The 19276-nt window shown below is 49.4% G+C and overlaps 1 protein-coding gene across 2 annotated transcripts in view; it reads left to right on the top strand.

The window, feature by feature from the left end:
• Window positions 1-19276, top strand: part of CYTH1 (cytohesin 1) — an 80995-nt gene that overhangs the window by 47111 nt on the left and 14608 nt on the right. The window contains exons 2-9 of one of the 2 annotated variants that reach the window (XM_080924167.1): window positions 5965-6047; window positions 6834-6898; window positions 12805-12871; window positions 13136-13254; window positions 13589-13669; window positions 14526-14638; window positions 15375-15523; window positions 15969-16080. In XM_080924167.1, the coding sequence (XP_080780293.1) occupies window positions 5965-6047; window positions 6834-6898; window positions 12805-12871; window positions 13136-13254; window positions 13589-13669; window positions 14526-14638; window positions 15375-15523; window positions 15969-16080 (789 nt within the window). Of the gene's footprint in view, window positions 1-5964; window positions 6048-6833; window positions 6899-12804; window positions 12872-13135; window positions 13255-13588; window positions 13670-14525; window positions 14639-15374; window positions 15524-15968; window positions 16082-19276 lie in introns of both variants that reach the window. The other variant, XM_080924168.1, reaches the window with a different exon arrangement.

Raw genomic sequence — 19276 nt, 5'->3', positions numbered from 1 at the left:
AGCACCTCAGCACTCCAGCACCTCAGTACCCCAGCACCTCAGCACCCCAGCATCCCAGTACCTCAGTACCTCAGTACCCCAGCACCACAGCACCTCAGCACCTCAGTACCCCAGCACCTCAGCACCCCAGCACCCCAGTACTTCAGTACCCCAGCACCCCAGTACCTCAGTACCTCAGTACCCCAGCACCTCAGCACCCCAGTACTCCAGTACCCCAGCACCGCAGCACCTCAGTACCCCAGCACTGCACCACCTCAGCACCCCAGCACCTCAGTACCCCAGCACTGCAGCACCTCAGCACCCCAGCACCTCAGTACCCTAGCACCGTAGCACCTCAGCACCTCAGTACCCCAGCACTGCAGCACCTCAGCACCCCAGCACCCCAGCACCTCAGCACCTCAGTACCCTAGCACCTCAGCACCCCAGCATCCCAGTACTTCAGTACCTCAGTACCTCAGTACCCCAGTACCTCAGTACCTTAGTACCCCAGCACCGCAGCACTGCAGCAGCTCAGCACCCCAGTACTCCAGTACCCCAGCACCGCAGCACCTCAGTACCCCAGCACTGCAGCATCTCAGCACCTCAGCACCCCAGCACCCCAGCACCTCAGCACCCCAGCACCCCAGCACCTCAGCACCCCAGCACCTCAGCACCCCAGCACCTCAGCACACCAGCACCCCAGCATCTCAGCACCCCAGCACCTCAGCACCCCAGCACCTCAGTACCCTAGAACCCCAGCATCTCAGTACTTCAGTACCTCAGCACCTCAGTACTCCAGTACCTTAGCACCTCAGTACCTCAGTACTTCAGTACCCCAGCACTCCAGCACCCCAGTACTTCAGTACCCCAGCACTGCAGCACCTCAGCACCCCAGCACCCCAGCACCTCAGCACCCCAGCACCCCAGCACCTCAGCACCCCAGCACCCCAGCACCTCAGCACCCCAGCACCTCAGTACCCCAGCACCCCAGCACTTCAGCACCTCAGCACCCCAGCACCTCAGCACCTCAGTACCCCAGCACCCCAGCACTTCAGCACTTCAGCACCCCAGCACCCCAGCACCTCAGTACCCCAGCACCTCAGCACCTCAGTACCCCAGCACCTAAGTACCCCAGCACCCCAGCACCTCACCACCCCAGCACCTCAGTACCCCATCACCTCAGCACCCCAGCACCTCAGTACCCCATCACCCCATCACCCCAGCACCCCAGCACCTCAGTACCCCATCACCCCAGCACCTCAGCACCCCAGCACCTCAATACCCCAGCACCTCAGCACCCCACCACCTCAGTACCCCATCACCCCAGCACCTCATCACCCCAGCACCTCAGCATCCCAGCACCCCAGCACCTCAGCACCTCAGCACCCCAGTACCTCAGCACCTCAGCACCCCAGTACCCCAGCACCTCAGTACCCCAGCACCTCAGCACCTCAGTACCCCAGCACCTCAGCACCTCAGCACCCCAGCACCTCAGCACCCCAGCACCTCAGCACCCCAGCACCTCAGCACCTCAGCACCCCAGTACCTCAGCACCTCAGCACCTCAGCACCCCAGTACCCCAGCACCTCAGTACCCCAGCACCTCAGCACCTCAGTACCCCAGCACCTCAGAACCTCAGCACCCCAGCACCTCAGCACCCCAGCACCTCAGCACCCCAGCACCTCAGTACCCCAGCACCTCAGCACCTCAGCACCTCAGCACCTCAGCACCCCAGCACCTCAGCACCTCAGCACCCCAGTACCCCAGCACCTCAGCACCCCAGTACCTCAGCATCTCAGCACCTCAGCACCCCAGCACCTCAGCACCCCAGCACCTCAGCACCTCAGCAACCCAGCACCCCAGCACCTCAGCACCCCAGTACCTCAGCATCTCAGCACCTCAGCACCTCAGCACCCCAGTACCTCAGCATCTCAGCACCTCAGCACCTCAGCACCCCAGCACCTCAGCACCTCAGCACCTCACCACCCCAGCACCTCAGCACCTCAGCACCCTGGCAGTTGCTTAGATTCTTTGGGTTAAATGAAGCCACTGTTGAGATCTGGTTTTTTCTTTGCCACAAAGGCTTGAACTAAAGATCTGTGTTGGTAAGGTTTGCTGTTGTGTTGGTTGAGTTTCTATGGAGGAAAGTACTCATTAAACGTTAGATTTCCCTCATCTTAGAGCAGAATTCCAGGAGAATAAGAGACTGAGATTGTTTTGGAGTCTTCTAAATTCTTAATTCTTCTTTGAACTAAAACAGAAGAAGCATTGATTTCAGGTTATTAAGTATTTCAGAAGTAACTTAGAGATTATATTGTTAGTGTCAGGAGACTGGATCAAAATAAATGACAACAAATGTCACTTTTTTGTGTTTTATTTTTAACATCTTTATTATAGCTGTAAACTGGCGAGAAGCCATGTGTGTCTGGCTACAAGGACACAGAGGCCTTTTCCCTTGAGGCCCTGGGTTAGTGTGTCAGACATGTGACACGTGAATTTTCATGGTAGCCCCATCACTTCATTCCCAGACCTGCTCCCCAAGGCAGCCGCAGCAGTGAGCTCAGTGCTGGTTACTGTGCCAGAGCCAGGATTGAGCCCTGGCTCCCTCTGTGATGGGCAGAGGCTTCAGCTTTCCTTCTCTCCGCTGAGGGGTTTGCTCTGTACTGTGAGTGCGTCTGCTGTGGACTTCTTCCTGCTCTGTACTCAGACTCTTGCTTCCTTTGTCCTCCTGCCTCTGCAGTGGGGACCCTGCCTGTTGGGTGGTCCCATCCTGTCACACCGGTTTCATCCTTCGTGGTACCATTGTCACCCGTGATAAATGCTCTTCATCCTTGGTGAGCATTCTGTGCTTTGCAAGCAGGCTGATTCTGAAGGCTAACAAGCGGCAAGTAGTTCAGGAATGCAAACACTGAGTGAGCTGCTCAGTAACTGGTACCCAGACCCCTCACTCACTGCCCCCAGGAGTTTTTTTGAGATGAGTTGAGCTTGTTTGTTTGTTTCTTCATTTTGCAAGAACTTTCTATTTTGTTAAGAGAAGGCACAGTAGTGCCTTGCCATTTTCCCAGTTCCCAGTCCCCAAGACAGTCTTGTTCTACAGCCCTTGCTGGCCCCAGGCTCAGGCCGCCCTGCCTCAGCCTCTGGAGTGTTGGGATTGTAGAGTGTGTTGCACACCCTATTCTTTTACTTGCAGTCTTTTGTTTTAGGGTACCCTTCCTACAGTCCACAGCTTGCATGCCAACCTTTTCCACATGCTTTCTGCCAAGTTATTTGCCATCTTCACACTCCTGAGTTGGCCCCTTGTCCTACTGTGTGCTCCTCTTGAAGCTACTTTTAAGACATGTGGCCAGGAGACTGGCTCTCTGCTACTTGGCCATCTGATGACTCTGACTTGTTCCCCACTTGGCTCAGGTCACTTTCATTTAGAATCTTGAAGGCCTTCCCAGTTCTCACTGGAGTGTGGATTTTTCTAGCTGTGGGCTGATGAACCCCCCCCCCACACACACACACAGTTGCTGCCATGTAGAGAGAGGGCTTTGCTTCTGTTGACTTCTCTGTAGGATTCTAAGTTTTACTGTGTGATGAACTGATGGCTGCTCACGGTCAGGTCTTTGTTGCTCCTTTTACCGCTCAATTCGTTCTCCAGTCCTTTTTGTTTATTTTACATGTATGTGTGTTTAGCCTACATATATGTCAGTGTACCACATGCATAGTTAGCAAAAGGTTGTAATCCAGCATGTGGTTGCTGGGACCCAAACCTGGGTGCTCTGGAAGGCCCTTCAGTGCTCTTTACCCAAGACATCTCTCCAGCCCTAGTCCTTTCTTTGACATTTCTTATTTAGATGGGAGGATTGAAGGAGGTTAATTTCCAAAAGTATGATTTTTTTTCTGAAATCTCCCTCCTCCCCCCTTCAAGGCTCTGGGTTTTCTGAGAACAATTTTTCTTTGCTCCCTCATATCTTGGACTTGCTTGTTTGAAGTCTTACTCTTCCCACTGTAGTGTCAGTGTAAAGGGGAGCTTGATAGGGAAAGCTCTGGGAGGTTGGGTCCTAAGACTAGGGGCTCTGCTTAGGTGGGGCTGGCAGGACAGCCCCAAGGGGTCCCATCCCCCCTGGATCAGCTCCTCTCTAGGTAGCTTGCTCACCAGCACTAGTCCACTCTTGTTTCCTTGCTTGGGGATAAGTATACGTTCTTCAGCACACAGCCTGGTAGCCAGGTTGCAGGGATCTGATGGCACCCAAGGCTCCCTCCGGAGAAGGCCTGTGCTCTCCTGTCAGCACCTTCTGCTCCCACTCTCTCTGTCCTGGAGACTTGCTGAAATCCTGGCTACTAAAGGCCTACAGGAGTGTGTTTGTCCTTTAGAGTGTCTTCCTTATCTTTAAAGTAGCATCTTGTAGGCAGACAAGAGAGAAACACAGTGTGATATGCAAAGCAGATAAGGGTCCTGACTGTCACACCAAATGAAGGGCGGGGAGGAGGCAACCATACGAGGCAAAAGTCGGCAGTCTGGAGGGAGACGAGGTCATTTGTTTTGTCAGCTTTGGTGAGGACCTGGAATTTATCTTGCTTCTCTGCTCAAACGGAGACTCATTGATGATCTGACTAACCAGCTCTGTAAACTCCAGATCGTTTAAAGTGAACTTCTGCCTCCAAGTCTCAAAGCCATGCCATGCCCAGATGAGTGTTTTCTGGATCCTCAGTGTGTGTTCATCTGTGCTGTAAACAGAGGCGCATTCCTCCTCTGTGGGGTCACCTAAGTGTCCTCTTTACTGTATCATTCCCGTGTGCCACCAATGTGAGGTGTGAGTTCCGTGGGGAGCTGGGCATCAAACCTCATAGGTGCACCTTGACTCAGGACAGAAGAAAGCTGTCTGTTGATTTTGAGGATGTTGGTGTTCTACCCTGACTGTACTGTGCACGGAGGGACAGGGGCCAGCACGTTGCCCACTAAACACCAGGCACGGCCTGAGGCACCTCAGGTACAATCGTTACCCACCATTGACTGCAGCCAAACTACCAAATGGAAAAATTCAGAAGCAAACAGTTCATAAGCCTACGCTTACATGTCATTCTGCTACTCTTTTCTTTCTGTGACCCGCTGTGACGCTGAGAAAAATCTCAACTCATTTTGCTGCTGTTCCTCAGGCTGCCAAAGTTTTGGCTGTGGTGTGGGACTGTGCCTGGGCCATCAGAAAAGTCATCTAATGTGGATGTACACATAGAGAGAACCATCCTATCTGCGGGGCTAGAAGTCTGCTGGGGCTCTTGGAATGTGTCACACATCTATCTCACTTCCTCCTCAGACCACTCATAAAGTTGGACAGCATGTGGCTGAATGGGTGATGTCGTGTGTCTGGAGTAGTGGGACTTGAGGAGGTCTGCATGGAGGTAGGGACTGGAGACATGAAAACAGGGACACTTTGCTGATCCTAGCTTTTGTTACTCATGTGGGTACTTGTTTCTGACAGAGTGCTTGGGTAAGAAGACGGTCCTGTGGACCTGTGGCAGTGCTCATGATGAGCGTGTTTCAATGCTCATAATCTGAGCTCCTAGACTTCGGTGCTGTTTTCAGTTTGCTCTGTATGCAAGGAATTCTCACTCACTTTTCTCAAATGGTGCAAAGGCGCTCATGTTGCTTTGCAGTTCAGGGGCGACAGCTCGTGGGGATGTACTTCTACTTCGACCAGCAGGGAACTGAGTCCTGTCCTTGCCTAGCTGGAAGGCAGGAGAATGGCGGAGCAGATGTTGACTAGGTCTGTCACTCTCCTTATTTATGCTAGTTCCCTGGTGGCGTCTGCTTGTTCTCTGTTTGCGAATGCCCTCGCTCAGCTGGTCTAAGAGTTGTAGGTCCTGCCTCTCCTCATATCCCTGCCTGAGTGACTCCAGGCCATCATTTCCATCTCTTTCCTGGCTACAGTTCACCTGTGAGTCTTTGGGATTTTGTTATTTTGTGGGAAGAATGCTTTCATGGCATTCCTGTCTTTGCAGTCCCCAGTGACCTGACTGCAGAAGAGCGTCAAGAACTGGAGAACATCCGGCGGAGGAAGCAGGAGCTGCTGGCTGACATCCAGGTTGGAGGGCGCTTGGGAAGCTAACAGAGGGAGGCTTGGGTTGTGGTTAAGTGCATGTGTTACAGGGTGTTAGTGGTTACTTTTGGCTTCCCAGAAAGTAGAGCCTCAGAACAGCTCTCCCTAGTGCCATTTATCAGAGCTAAAGTGACTCTGAGCTAAGTTTTCCCAGCTGACACACCACAGAATGCAGCCTCAGATTTGCTGGTACCTTCTGTAGGTCCTGTCTCTACTACCTACCAGCTGAGGGCACAGGATACAGCTCTAGTTGGTGGATTTAGTGGGGGCATTCCCTTGTCCAGTTAGAACAACATGAGACTACAGTATAGTCTTCCAGCCCGGCAGCCATGTCTGTGGGTGCCTGTTAGCTTTGTCATTCTGAAAATCTAATCAAGGCTATGTTCTGCTTGCATGCCAGAAGACGGTGCCAGACCTCATTTGTAGATTATGGTGGTTGCAGAATTGAACTCAGGACCTCTGGATGAGCAGTCAGTGCTCTTAACCTCTGAGCCATCTCTCCAGCATCCCACAACTACACCTTTTTAACACAGTGCATGTATCTAAAAAACTTTTTCCCTAGCCCAGGAACTGTGGGCCAAGTGGCTACCTCCCACCTTGCAACCTTCCTGTCTGGTTGAGTAAATACACTCTTCTGGTTGACCTGATAGGTTTGTGCGTTGTTCTGTTTTCCTCTGTTATGGTGTTGGCATGAAGGGAGTTGTGTGTGAAGGGCTTTGGAAGTATGGCTCTGGTTTGCAGCTCTCCTCCTGTTAACTCCTTTTGTTGTAGAGGCTAAAGGAAGAGATAGCAGAGGTTGCTAATGAGATTGAAAGCCTGGGATCCACAGAGGAAAGGTGAGTTTGTCTTGTGGCTGGGTAGGCCTCCTGGGTCTGACTCCCAAAACCCTTCCTTCCCTACACGCCCCGGTACATTCAGCATTCACGCACGCAGAAAGCAAGCTTTCTGCCTTATAGTCCTACCAGGCACACAGACGTCTTCCCATCCTGCCTCTGAGCCCTCACTGCCAGCATCTGAGCATAGGAAAACTTTTTTCTACATATCTCTGGTTGTCCTGGAACTCACTGTAGACCACCAGGCTGATGTTAAGCACAGAGATCCGCCTGCCTCTGCCTCCTAAGTGCTGGGATTAAAGTGTGCACCACCATGCTAAGCAATAGGAAACCTTTCATGTGCACAAAACTGAACCAGAAAGTTCAAAGGCACCAGAAAACCTTAAGTCAGTGGTTCTCAGCCTTTGAACCATAACCTCTTTGGGGTCAAGAGACTCTTGCACAAGGGCTGCATATCAGATATTTACATTCATAGCAGTAGAAAATTAGTTATGAAGTAGCAACGAAACAGTTTTACAGCTGGGGGTCACTACAACACGAGGAACTGCATTGAAGGATTGCAGCGTTAGGAAGTTCGAGGCCCACTGGCCCAAGTGCCCATAAGTCACGGTGGAGACTGTTGTGTTTCTTCTATGTTGCCCACTCTGGACATTTCTTAGGTTCCTATTTTACTGTTGTTTAGTGGAAAAGCTTAGTGAGCACCACTGCTATGGTTTTCTGAGGCCGGTGTAGTGTAGTGTCAAGTTCATTGGCACCTCCTTATGCTTGAGGGGAAGAATGTGGAAACCATCACAGTGTAAAATGATAAGACATCAGTGACTTTGGATGGAATTCCCAGGACTTTCCTAACTGCCCTTCTGGATAAACCATCTGCTTTCAGTTCCCTCCGTGTCTGTGTTTGTCTAAGCCTAAGCCTCCCTGTCTGACTTTATAAGGCCTTTGATTTGTTAGTTTAAACTTGTATGGGCAGTACCATTAGGTCCACAAAGGGACTCCGCCGTCTCTCTGCTTGTCATTTAGAGTTACAGCTTTCTCACTTTCTATCAATTAAAAAAAAAACTTAAAAATTCTTATGTATATGAGTGCTTTGCTTACAAGTATGTCTGTGCACTGCATATGTATCTGGAGCCCATGCAGGTGTATTTGTGCATTCTTGTATGCTTGGTGCCCATGGAAGTGTGTCTGTCCAGTACATGTGTGTCTAGTGCCCATTAAAGTGTATATGTGCACTCTGTGTGTCTATGTATTACATATGTGCCTGGTGCCAATGGAAGTGTGTCTGTGCACTACCTGTGTGTCTGGTGCTCATGGAAGTCAAAAGAGCACATCAGATGCTTTGGATCTAATTATGGATAGTGTGAGCCACCATGTGGGTGTTGGGAATTGTACCTGGTCCTCTGCAAGAGGAAAGGGTGTTCTTAACTGCTGAGCCATCTCTGCAGCTTCTTACCTTCTGTCAAAGCAAACATAGAAATCAATAGATTAAGATTTCATCGAGATTTAAAACTTCGGCTCTTAGAAAAGATAAAAGGCTGGGCATGATTGTGCACACCTTTAATTCTAGCACTTGGAAGGCAGAGGCAGGTGGATTTCTGTGAGTTTAGACCAGCCTGGTCTACATAGAGAGTTCCAGGACAGCCAGAGCTGCACAGCCATACCACATCTCAAACAACAAACAAAACCAGTCTAGGGGTGTAATTCAGCAGAGTACTTCCCAGCATATGAGGCCCAGATTCAGCAGCAGCCCTCCCACCATGACAAGCAGGTAACTGCTAAATGAACAGGCATTTCACAGAGTAGGAGAGAATGGCTGCAGTGCGTGGATCTGAGGAAGACCTGGTCTGGAACAGAGCGCACACGCTGAAGTAGCGTGGAGACCGCTCACATAGATGGACAGAAATGCTGAGCATGTCATTCATGCAAAAGGCAGGACATGTAAGAGAGGTACGCATGAAAGAGGCTTCACATTCTTCCCTGTGAGTATGAGCAATGTAAACCTAGTGTACAGTGCAGCTCACACATCCAGGCTAGAATCTAAGGCTGCTGGGACCTAGTGTTGGTAAGTACCAGCCAGAGTAATGTGTCAGCATGCAAGAGAACACTTGTCAGTTTCTCAGGACATTGAATGTGTCCATTTCTGATACTCAGCACACAGGCATTTACTCAGGAGAATGGAATATGTCCACACAAACCCTTACCAAGGTTATTTATAGCATTCTTATTAAAATCGGCTGATCGAGAACAACTGTCCACCAATAAGTGAATGGCAAGGAGGCTGAACAGTGGGCCATTACTGGTTGTGTCAGAGGAGTGTACTGAGCCAGTGCAGTAGCCTGTGCAGGCCTACAAATACAGGCTAGAGAAGAGCGCATGGACACACTGCTGTCATGAAGCTCTGACATATACCATCAGGAAGAGCAGTGTTTACTGACAGGCTTCAGAGACCTGACCAGAGCCTCGCAGGAAGAAGGGGCCAGGCCTCATCTGGAGTGGTGGTTGCCAGGGCAGCGCATACATGTCAGAACTGTGAGTGGGGCTCTTCGGACTCGAGCATCACACGGAGTGAAAATTATCCCTGGACTAATAGGCAAATTATTGCTCCTTTCCTAGTTCTAAATGGAATTTTTTATCTTAAGATTGCATTTATTTATTTGTTTGTTTGTTTATTAGAAGTAGGCACGCATACCACAGCACACATGTGGAAGTTAGAGGACACCTTTCTGGAGCTAGTTCTGTCCTACTATGTGGGTCCTGGTGACTAAATTTAGATCGTCAGCTTGGTTACCAGCCCCTTTATGTGTTGAGCCATCTCACCATCCAGGAATATATGTTTATCATGGTAAGTTGGTAAGAGATGGAAAAGCATGAGGAAAAAACCCAGATTTCCCATAATTAGCAACCCAGAGAAAACCATGATTAATATCAGAGTGTACATCCTTTCTGTGTCTTTTGGTGCCTGCACACATACTTGGAACTCAGGTACTGTTTGCTTAGTGTCGTGTTCGTTATCATGGTCCCAGGGACTGAAGAGCCAAGCAGTGTCAGCAGCCAGACACTGAGGACACTCAGCCGGTGAATTTAAGAAAAGCAACTCTCTGGTTACCGGGGCTTAGTCCTTGCCATTGGGTCCTGATCTGCCATTGTGAGTTAGAGAATCAGAACTGCTCTGGAGACGTCCTCTCTGAGCAGACAGCAGGACACCTACCATGGGTTTCCCTAAACAAGCAACGGCGTCATCTGGTGAAACTTAAAACATGAAGAAACCCCTTAAAGATAAATGTAAGGGCTGACAAGAAGCTCGGCACAGAGAGGAGCTTACCTGGCAAGCCTGTTAATCAGAGTTCAATCTCTAGAACCTGTGCAAAGGTGGAAACAGAGACCTGATTCCACAAAGCTGTCTTTTGACCTCCACACCCATTTTGTAGGTATGTACACACGATATCAATAAACAAAAATTTGCCAAGCAATAGTGGCACACACCTTTAATTCCAGCAATTAAGAGGCAGAAGCAGTTTAAGGCCAGCCTGGTCTACAGAGTGAGTTCCAGGATAGCCAGGGGTACATAGAGAGACAATAAATATATATATTTGAAAAAGAGAACATAAAGAAAAAAAGTGCTTTTTCTGAAAGCCATATGTCAGTTATTTATGGTTTAACCCCTGGAGTTTATACTGGTATTTCAGAATTGATTCTGAAAGGTGAGCCATTCTGTAGATTCTGAGCATCTGTGTAGTCAGGATTTATTCATTCTGGCTTTTCCATAGGTGGGTAGTCATGTGTGTAATCAAAGGCTGATCCAGCATTCTGTAACAACCCCAAACATTGTGGAAGAAGCAAAGACAACATAGTACTCAAGTTGACCTAGGTGACACAGCTGGTGTTAAGGGAAACTGCCGAAGTTGGGACAGGAACTGACCCATAAACCCCATATAATGACTGTCCCAGCAGTCACAGGCAAAATGCTAGACAGGTAGAGAGACAGGAACTGACTCATGGAGACCTGGGAACTTTATCCAGTCACACACATCCCTTGAGCATGCTGGCAGTCGTAAGCTACAACTCTGGTTGGCTTTGGGTAGGAGCTGATTCATGAGATACCAGTGAAGTTAGCCAGCCACCCCTGTGAGCACCCAGAGCCATCAGAAGCAGCAGTTATAGTCAGCAGAGATCTGCAAGTGTATGTTTGAAGTCTGGGCTCTGGGTTATAGGCTTGCCAGGGACAGAGGAAACTTCAGTAAGGGGCTAAACCAAGGCAAAAGACTCTGAGGGTCCTTGTGGGTAGTATATGACTTGCCGTTGTAGGGCCTCCACGTATTGCACTGCAGCTTTTTGTCTGGTTGGTTGGTTTTTGATTTCTCTGTGTAGCCCTGGCTGTCCTGGAACTTACTCTGTAGAGCAGGCTGTCCTCAAACTCAGATCTGCCTGTCTCTGCCTCCTGAGAGCTGGTGTTAAAAGTATGCGACATCACCTCCCAGCTTGCCCAGATTTTTCTTGTATTTTTTGGAAATATGCATCAAAGAGTATTCCTGGATTTGGGGAAAATGTGGTTAGATAACCTGAAACTCATACCAGTCCTGAACCTCAAGTCAGCCTGCCAAGCATGGTAGGCTCATATCTGTAATCCCTGCATTTTGGGAGGTGGAAGTAGGTGAGTTTCAGGCCAGCCTGGCCTACACAGTGAGTTTTAGCCCAGCCTGAGCTACAGAGTGAACCAGTGTCTCAACCTGGGAAAAAAGAGAAAAAAGAAGAGGAGCAGGGACTTTGTACCTCTGGGGTTTGGCTAGTGCTTCTGAGGGCAGCTCATTTGCTCAGGAACTGTGTGCAAAGCTGCTGCTGCTGCTGCTGCTGCTGCTGCTGCGGCAGAGATTTCCAGATGCATGCCAGACTTACAGGAGGTTTAAAAAAATGTCGCCTAGACTCTACTCCTAAACTTCGCTTAGTGACCCAGAACCTGTATTTCAGTTGGTCTGTGGGCTGGAAGAGCCCTAAGCCCTTCACAGACACACCAGCTGGGCATTTGCTCTGATAGGGCCCAGGGGCATGTCCGAGTGAGCGCTGGAATTCTACATGTGTAACTCACTCCCTCAGCTGTTTGTACACTACATGGTCTGTTGCTGCATTTGTTTAGTTGGATAGAGTCAAGAAAACTGACGCTTGATTCTACAGCATCTTAAAAAGCCAAATATAAAATGTCACATGACCCATCTAGATACAGCCTTGACCCTTCTGCACAAAAGAAAGGAAAACATGTGCACATCCGGTGGACACATGCTGACAGCACGTGTGTGTGTGTGTGTGTGTGTGTGTGTGTGTGTCCCGTGGAGGGCAGACATGTAGAGGGACATTGCTGAGTCATTTCAGCGATAGAAGTGCTGTGCTGATGAACCTTGAAGACAACATGCTTAAGCGAAAGCAGCCAGGAACAAAAGCCCAGCTAGTCTATGGCTCTGTGCACGAGAGGTCCAGAATCTGGCAGATCTGTGCACAGAAGGTAGGCCAAGGGTCCCCAGAGTTGAGAGAGGAATGTGGGTGAACTGGGAATGGGTGTGGGAATTTTGTTGGACTGATAAAAGTTTTCTAGTCGTGGTAACACTTGCACAACATGGTGAGCTCACTAAAAGCCATTCATGTTACATTTAAAATGGGCAGATTCTACAATGTGTTGACAACAAAGTTTAAGGAAAAAAAAAATCCCAAGAGAAACCATGAATCTAGAGAAAAGGAGGCAAATGAGCATGGCCCTGGACTGAGGCTTCATGGCTGACCAAGGCCGACCTTGCTTTGCTGGACCAGATTGCTTCCTTACTCTTTTAGCCCATCTTCCCACACTGTGTGCTGCACATGAGGGCCGCTTCGGCCCCCCAGAACTTCCTGCTGCCAGCACACTAATGACTACACTTGCCTTTCAGGAAAAACATGCAGAGGAACAAACAGGTAGCCATGGGCAGAAAGAAATTTAACATGGATCCTAAAAAGGTAAGCAGAAAGCGAAGTGACAATTGCCAGGGTATTGAAGTGGGGGCAGGGCAGTGGGGACCATGGGTTCTAAGCTACTGTTCTCTGGAGTAAATGTCAGGTGGTTACCCCGTGCTCTGGATTCTGGGGCCCTAGTTTCTGACTTCAGCCCCCGCCCCCATCCCTGTGTCCAGTGGTGGACGTTTACTGGCATGAGCTTCAGGGTCTGCACTCAGTTTCCAGTCTCTGAGGCCAGCATCACTGCTCTTTCTGACCTTTGTGCAGGGGATCCAGTTCTTAATCGAGAATGGCCTGCTGAAGAACACTTGTGAGGACATTGCCCAGTTCCTGTATAAAGGGGAAGGGCTCAACAAAACAGCCATTGGTGACTACCTTGGAGAGAGGTGAGGCCTTTAGAGCTGCTGGTCAGAACTATGGGAAGAAATGAGCTCGCTGCTGCCTAAGTCCATGGGGTGGGTGACTGTGGTATTAGTGCAGCTGGAATCACAATGGTGCTGAGTGGAAGGATTAACCTACTTGTCCAGGGGCATAGAGGTGCCTTGCTTGTTTAGTTAGCAGCCAGAGCCAGGCCAACAACATCCTGGCTGTGGGTGGCCAGGCTGAGAGGTCTGATGGGCTGGGACTCTGGGGAAGCCACCTGCTTGGGATCAGGATGGGTCTTGGTTACTGTAGAATCTGACATGTGCTCCCTCCTGTCTCTTGTCTGTCCTCCCATAGAGATGAGTTCAGCATCCAGGTCCTGCATGCATTTGTGGAGCTGCACGAGTTCACCGACCTGAACCTCGTGCAGGCCTTGCGGTGGGTGTTGTCGGCGGGCACGTGGGGCCGGATGTCCATCTGTGTGCTCTCCCATCCACGCCTGCTGTGGGCGTGCTGCGACTGTCCTGAAGTATTTCCCAGGGAGGCTGCATACAAGCCTGAGTGGGATAGCGTTTACCAGGACTGTTTCTTGGTCTTGGGGGTGGAAGGACTGTTCAATCCTTAAATACTGAAATTATTTCTACTCTCCAGAATAGAAAACCCTATCATTTCTTACCCTAAACTAGGTAGCTGTGTATTTCATTAAAGAAAAGAAAAAAATCAACTTTAATTTTTCCCCCTTGGAGACAGGGTCTTTCTTTGTAGTTCTGGCTGTCCAGGAACTCTGTAGACCAGGCTGGCCTCAAGCTCAAGAGATCTGCCTGTTTCTGCTTCCCAAGTGCTGGGATTAGGTGTGCACCACCACCACAGGCCTCAGCTTTCATTTTCTAACCAAGCTTGTTTTGTGCCCTTTAAAGACATTTTTTTCCTGTCATAGGTATAAATCCTAAGATGGTGTTTTTAAGCTATGAGTTTAATGATGCAGTATTTCAGAACTAAACTTGGGCCCATGCGACACACAGGATTCCATGGTGAATGCCGGAGTGAACCCTTCTCTTAGAGCTCATTTTAAATGATTAACATGTGTGTCTCACTTTTGTATGTTCTAAAGAGGGGCTGTTCTTCTACCTCTCAGTTCAGCCAAGGCCACAGTAGTGGGTAATGGTTAAATTTGCCTCTGTTCTGTTTCTGTGACTTCTGTGGACTGAAGCCCCTCCCCTTCCTTCACCCGCTAATATTAAAGCCACACTAGCAGCAGAACAGGTCAAAGCAATGCTCCTGTCTTCACCCTCAGGCAGTTCCTGTGGAGCTTTCGGCTCCCTGGAGAGGCCCAGAAGATCGACCGGATGATGGAGGCCTTTGCCCAGCGGTACTGTCAGTGCAACACTGGGGTCTTCCAGTCCACAGGTGAGCCAAGAGGTCGAGTCCACACCAAGAACAGTTACTTAATGGTGTGTGGAACCTGGAAAGACTGAAAGCGTCCAACAGACCAGCCCTGAGCTGCAGAGAACACCTGGTGTGCTTAGAGGAGGAGCTCTTGCCTCATGTGCGGCACTGGGTTCAGAATTACACACATAACTACTGAAGGTGGCTCAGCAGTGGGCAGTGGGCACTCAGGCAGGCCGATCTCTGAGTTCAAAGCCAGCCCTGTCTGAAAAGCATACTTATGAATATAGTTAACTAGGCTTCCTAAGCAAGACCTTGCCTTAAAAGGAAAAAAAGAAAAATTATGTTCTTATGAAGATATTGGCATGGGAAAATAAGATTAACAAAAAGCACACATACACACACACACACACACACACACACCCTATGTATATATCCTTCCCATGTGTATGCTTGGGTAATAGTGCATTATAGTGTTTGTAACATGATTTTATAGGCACATTTATACAGAAGAAATAAAGCAGACCAAATTATTACTAAATAAAATTGCGGTTAATTTTTTTCTTGTTTATGCATTGTATTGTTCTGAGGTTTTTGTCGTATAGCTGTAGCTGGCCTTCTGTAGACCAGGATGGACTGGGAACACATGTGGTTCATCTGCTCTTCCTGCCAGTGTCTTGACTCCTGGTCATATTTGCTGTCCCCTGTCCTGGGTAGACGTCTCCTCTGATCTCACAGCCTGTTCTCCTCTCTCTAGACACTTGCTATGTCCTGTCCTTTGCAATCATAATGCTGAACACCAGCCTACACAACCCCAATGTCAAAGACAAGCCCACAGTGGAGAGGTTCATCGCCATGAACCGAGGCATCAACGACGGAGGAGACCTTCCCGAGGAGCTGCTGCGGGTAAGCGGGGCCGGAGCTGTTCGTGTCAGCAGCAAAGCGTGCGCTCAGAACAGGACCAGTGCTTTGTAAGAGAGGAGACAGAAGGATAGCTTGCGGAGTGCCTGCTCACTTAATTCACTTAAATATGTGAATTTCACAAAGGCTGGCCTCTAAATCTGAAACTGAAAACTAAAGGTTCAAGTAGGCTCCAGGCTGAGAGTCCAGAGTAGGCTCCAGGCAGCTATTGCTTTTTCCTTAACTATCCACCAGACATCTTATTTTTGTCCCCGTGAGCTGCTGGAGAGCAGAAAATGGCCATGTTCTTACTCCAGGCTCGGAGAGAATACCTGTGGATGGAGTAGAGAGGAAGGAGAGCGCCTCTCACATCAGACATGCAGAGTCACTGAGCTAGAGAGGAAGGGAGGGTGACTTCTGAGTCAGACATGCAGTGTCGTCTCTTATCCAGAATCTCTATGAGAGCATCAAAAATGAACCCTTTAAAATCCCAGAAGATGATGGCAACGACCTCACGCACACTTTCTTCAATCCAGACCGAGAGGGCTGGCTGCTCAAGCTCGGTAAGTCTCCTCCCCCAGCTGGGCCTGCATCAGAGCCCAGGAGGAAAGGCTATGTGCACACAGGCTTGGGGGGTACAGGTCACAGCAGTCTACCTCCAGACCATTCTGGAGCTATTGACAAGCAGTCACCACAGAACAGAGACTCCTGGATACAGACTCTGCCCTTAGAAACATTGTCCATATGGATGTGGGCCCTGTGTGACCACTCCTGAATAGACGGTCACCCTCTCTGAGGCACTCTGAGGGACTTGGAGCCTTGGGTGGGTAAGCAGTCATATCCATCTCTCTATTCCCATCCCAGATTTACCCTGGCACTCCTACCCACCCAGTGCATCATCACTCCCCTCTGCATCCAGCTCCCACAGGCAGTGTGCATGGCAAACCTAGAGCCCTTGGCTGCAGCGCAATCCACGGCACTCTTCCTCATGCTCTGGCAGTGGGCCCCTTTGCAGTCCCAATCAACCACATTAATGATTGTGTCATTCAAAAAGCTGAGTGCGTTTCTCTTCCCTCTGCCAACAGTGAGCCTGTATTGTTAAGATTTATGGTCATGCCTTGCTAGGAAGGTGACAGAGTAGCCAAACAGAGAAGAAAGTCAGTGGGTTCTCGTGCACACCCATGTCCACCTCTGACTGCTTTCTTAGTTGTCAGACATAGAGAGGTCGCTGAACTCTCTGGACATGAAAATGTGGAGGTGTTTTTGACCACTAGAGAGAGTATCCCAGAATCCTTCTGCCCTGGCCTTGGGTGAGCTGAATCCTGTATCAGGAGGGCAGATGCCGTTAGAGACATGCTTCTCCTCCATTTTGTTTACTTGACCTGGGATAAATAACCCTCCCACTCTTGGCCATCACTGACAACATCCAGTAGAGCTGCTGACACACCTTCTGTAGCTAACTCGTCCAAACAGTGTAGGGTTGACATTTCCTTTAAAAGGCCCAAAACCTGTATTTATACATGACGATTCATAAATTCCCTTGAAGACTGCTTCACTGATTACAGAGCCGTGCGGTGTCTGGATGTGGCCAGTAGCGATCTCTAAGTAGAAGGTCTGAAGAAAAGGCTCTGAAAGGTTTAACCCACAGGCCACCTTTTGCTCCACATCCTTCTTGCCGACCAGTAGAGTAAGGAGGAAATGTGCTGGAATTTCAAAAGTGTTCGAGTTTAGACTTACTTCCCCTCCAGGGAAATCGTTTCCATGCGAATGCTAAGTGTTAGCTTTGACGGCTGAGACACTAAAATTAGAACAGAGAGCATCTTGGTTCTTGTACCAGGATGGCATGTAAATTCATGAGACATCCGGTATTTGAAAACTCAGAACTCCGGGCTGAGTGAGGCGCTGCACACCTGTAGTGCCCAACACAGGACAGAGCAGGGGGTCCCGGGGCCCAGGACAGAGGTGCCAGCTTGCTGGTAGTGCAAGACCCCATCCAAAGAATAAACCTTTAACAACATGGGACTCATTCACGTTTCCAACCTCACAATAAGGTGTCTTCATGTGGCACACGGAGACTCAGTTGTGTGTCTGTGCTGCACAGGGTAGGACTCCGTGCCGTCTGTAGTTGTCTGTACATGTCCCTGTATGCAGAGAGCCATAAGCATGTGTGTCCTTGTGTACACACATATGTACATGTATATCCATGGGTTACATGTGTGCATCCTTGCACACATTTTGAAAAGTGTTGGGTATCTTCAAAAAGACATTTCTCTCAGAGTGCACATCACCCGCTTTGCTCTGGATTGTCAAGACTGGCCTTACAGAAATGTCTTCGTAACACTGTTAGCCACACCTCCGATCTTGCCGCATAGCATGGGTGGTCACTTACCCATCGGCAGTTTCAGGTTGACCTCCCTTTCCAGGCACACACAAATGTGACTGGTATGCTTCACTTTAAGATTAAAAAAATCGGGTTTGATTTCTTTGTTTTAATTTTCTTTTTTCCCTCATTTATATGTTTCCATGATTTTGGCTCTCCTTTTCCTTGCCCCAAACTCCAGGAGGTATGTAACCCTGCACCCCGCTCACTCACTCTGCCTAGGCCACTGTCATTGCTGCAGCGTTTGTTTTTTATTTTAATTTTATTTTTGGTTCTTTTGTTTTTTAATTGCTGGTAGTAGTGTTAATGCTGCTTCTAACTTACTGTACAGTCCCTAGGGAACCGGCCAGGATCAGGGCTGGGGCAGTGCTCACAGAGGCTGCACTGTGGCTGGCGGGTCGGAGCTCCGAGAACTAACCGCAGGCAGTCATAGCCCAGAGCCAGCCAAGGAAGGCAGAGGAACGGCAGCTGCATGCCACCGGGCATCAACCTGATTTCTGGAGGGAGGGAGCAAAGAAGAGGGTGTTATCTTGTAACTTCCCGAAGTCACATGCTTCTGACACCGTGGTTGACAAAGTTAGGAAGAGATGAAACAGTTGACATATTAGGGCATTTGCCTTTCCATGAAAAAGACAAGTATTGTCTTCTAAACTCACAAGTGGACATTTTAAAACCTCAAAACCAGAAACCCCTACCTATAGTCCTTTGATTCTATTTTTTTGAGTCTCAGGGTCGCAGCCCGGGTCTCTGTGTCTCCTCTTGTGTAAACCATTCTCTGCTTCAAAGAGTCATCCTCAAAGCCCAAGTCGGCCTCATAGTTTCTGGTTTATGAGGAAACATTTGGAGGGACCAGAATGCTCCTCGGTCTGTGCCTAAGCATGCAGAGCAGAGCGACCCATAAGAGAACAAACGCAGACGTCCTTCAGCGCTGGGGCCAGGCGGCTGGACTGTTGGGACAGTATCAGCCCTATAAGGGAGGCCTGAAAAGCCCTGCAGGGGAGGGGTCCTGTGAGTTCCACAGGGACTGTCCTAGGCGCACATTGATCTGTCTGCTTGTCCCATGTCTGTTTTTCTCTCCACGTGGAAGTGTTCCCCGTGGGCCCGCAGTGATGCTTTGTGGTAGAGGGCTCTGTGGTGCAGCAAACCGTCCAGGGGACATATTGAAGCTTTTATCAGACAGAACTTCCCAGCTTTGCTTTTTCTCCGCAATTTCCTGCCATCTTGTTTCTTTTGGTATCTAACTCACTCTCTTCATCATTTCCTGAGTCCATGGTCACCTGGGGTAATCCTGTGACAGAGCGCATGGGAGGTCAGCATGGGGGGACTGTCCTTCTGCATCAAGTGGGAAATGGTCTCCCCAGAGGCTAGAAGACAGTCAG

This window comes from Micromys minutus (genome assembly GCF_963924665.1).
Source record: "Micromys minutus genome assembly, chromosome: 10".
In the NCBI taxonomy this organism is placed as follows: domain Eukaryota; kingdom Metazoa; phylum Chordata; class Mammalia; order Rodentia; family Muridae; genus Micromys; species Micromys minutus.
This window is presented reverse-complemented; position numbering and strand designations above follow the sequence as displayed.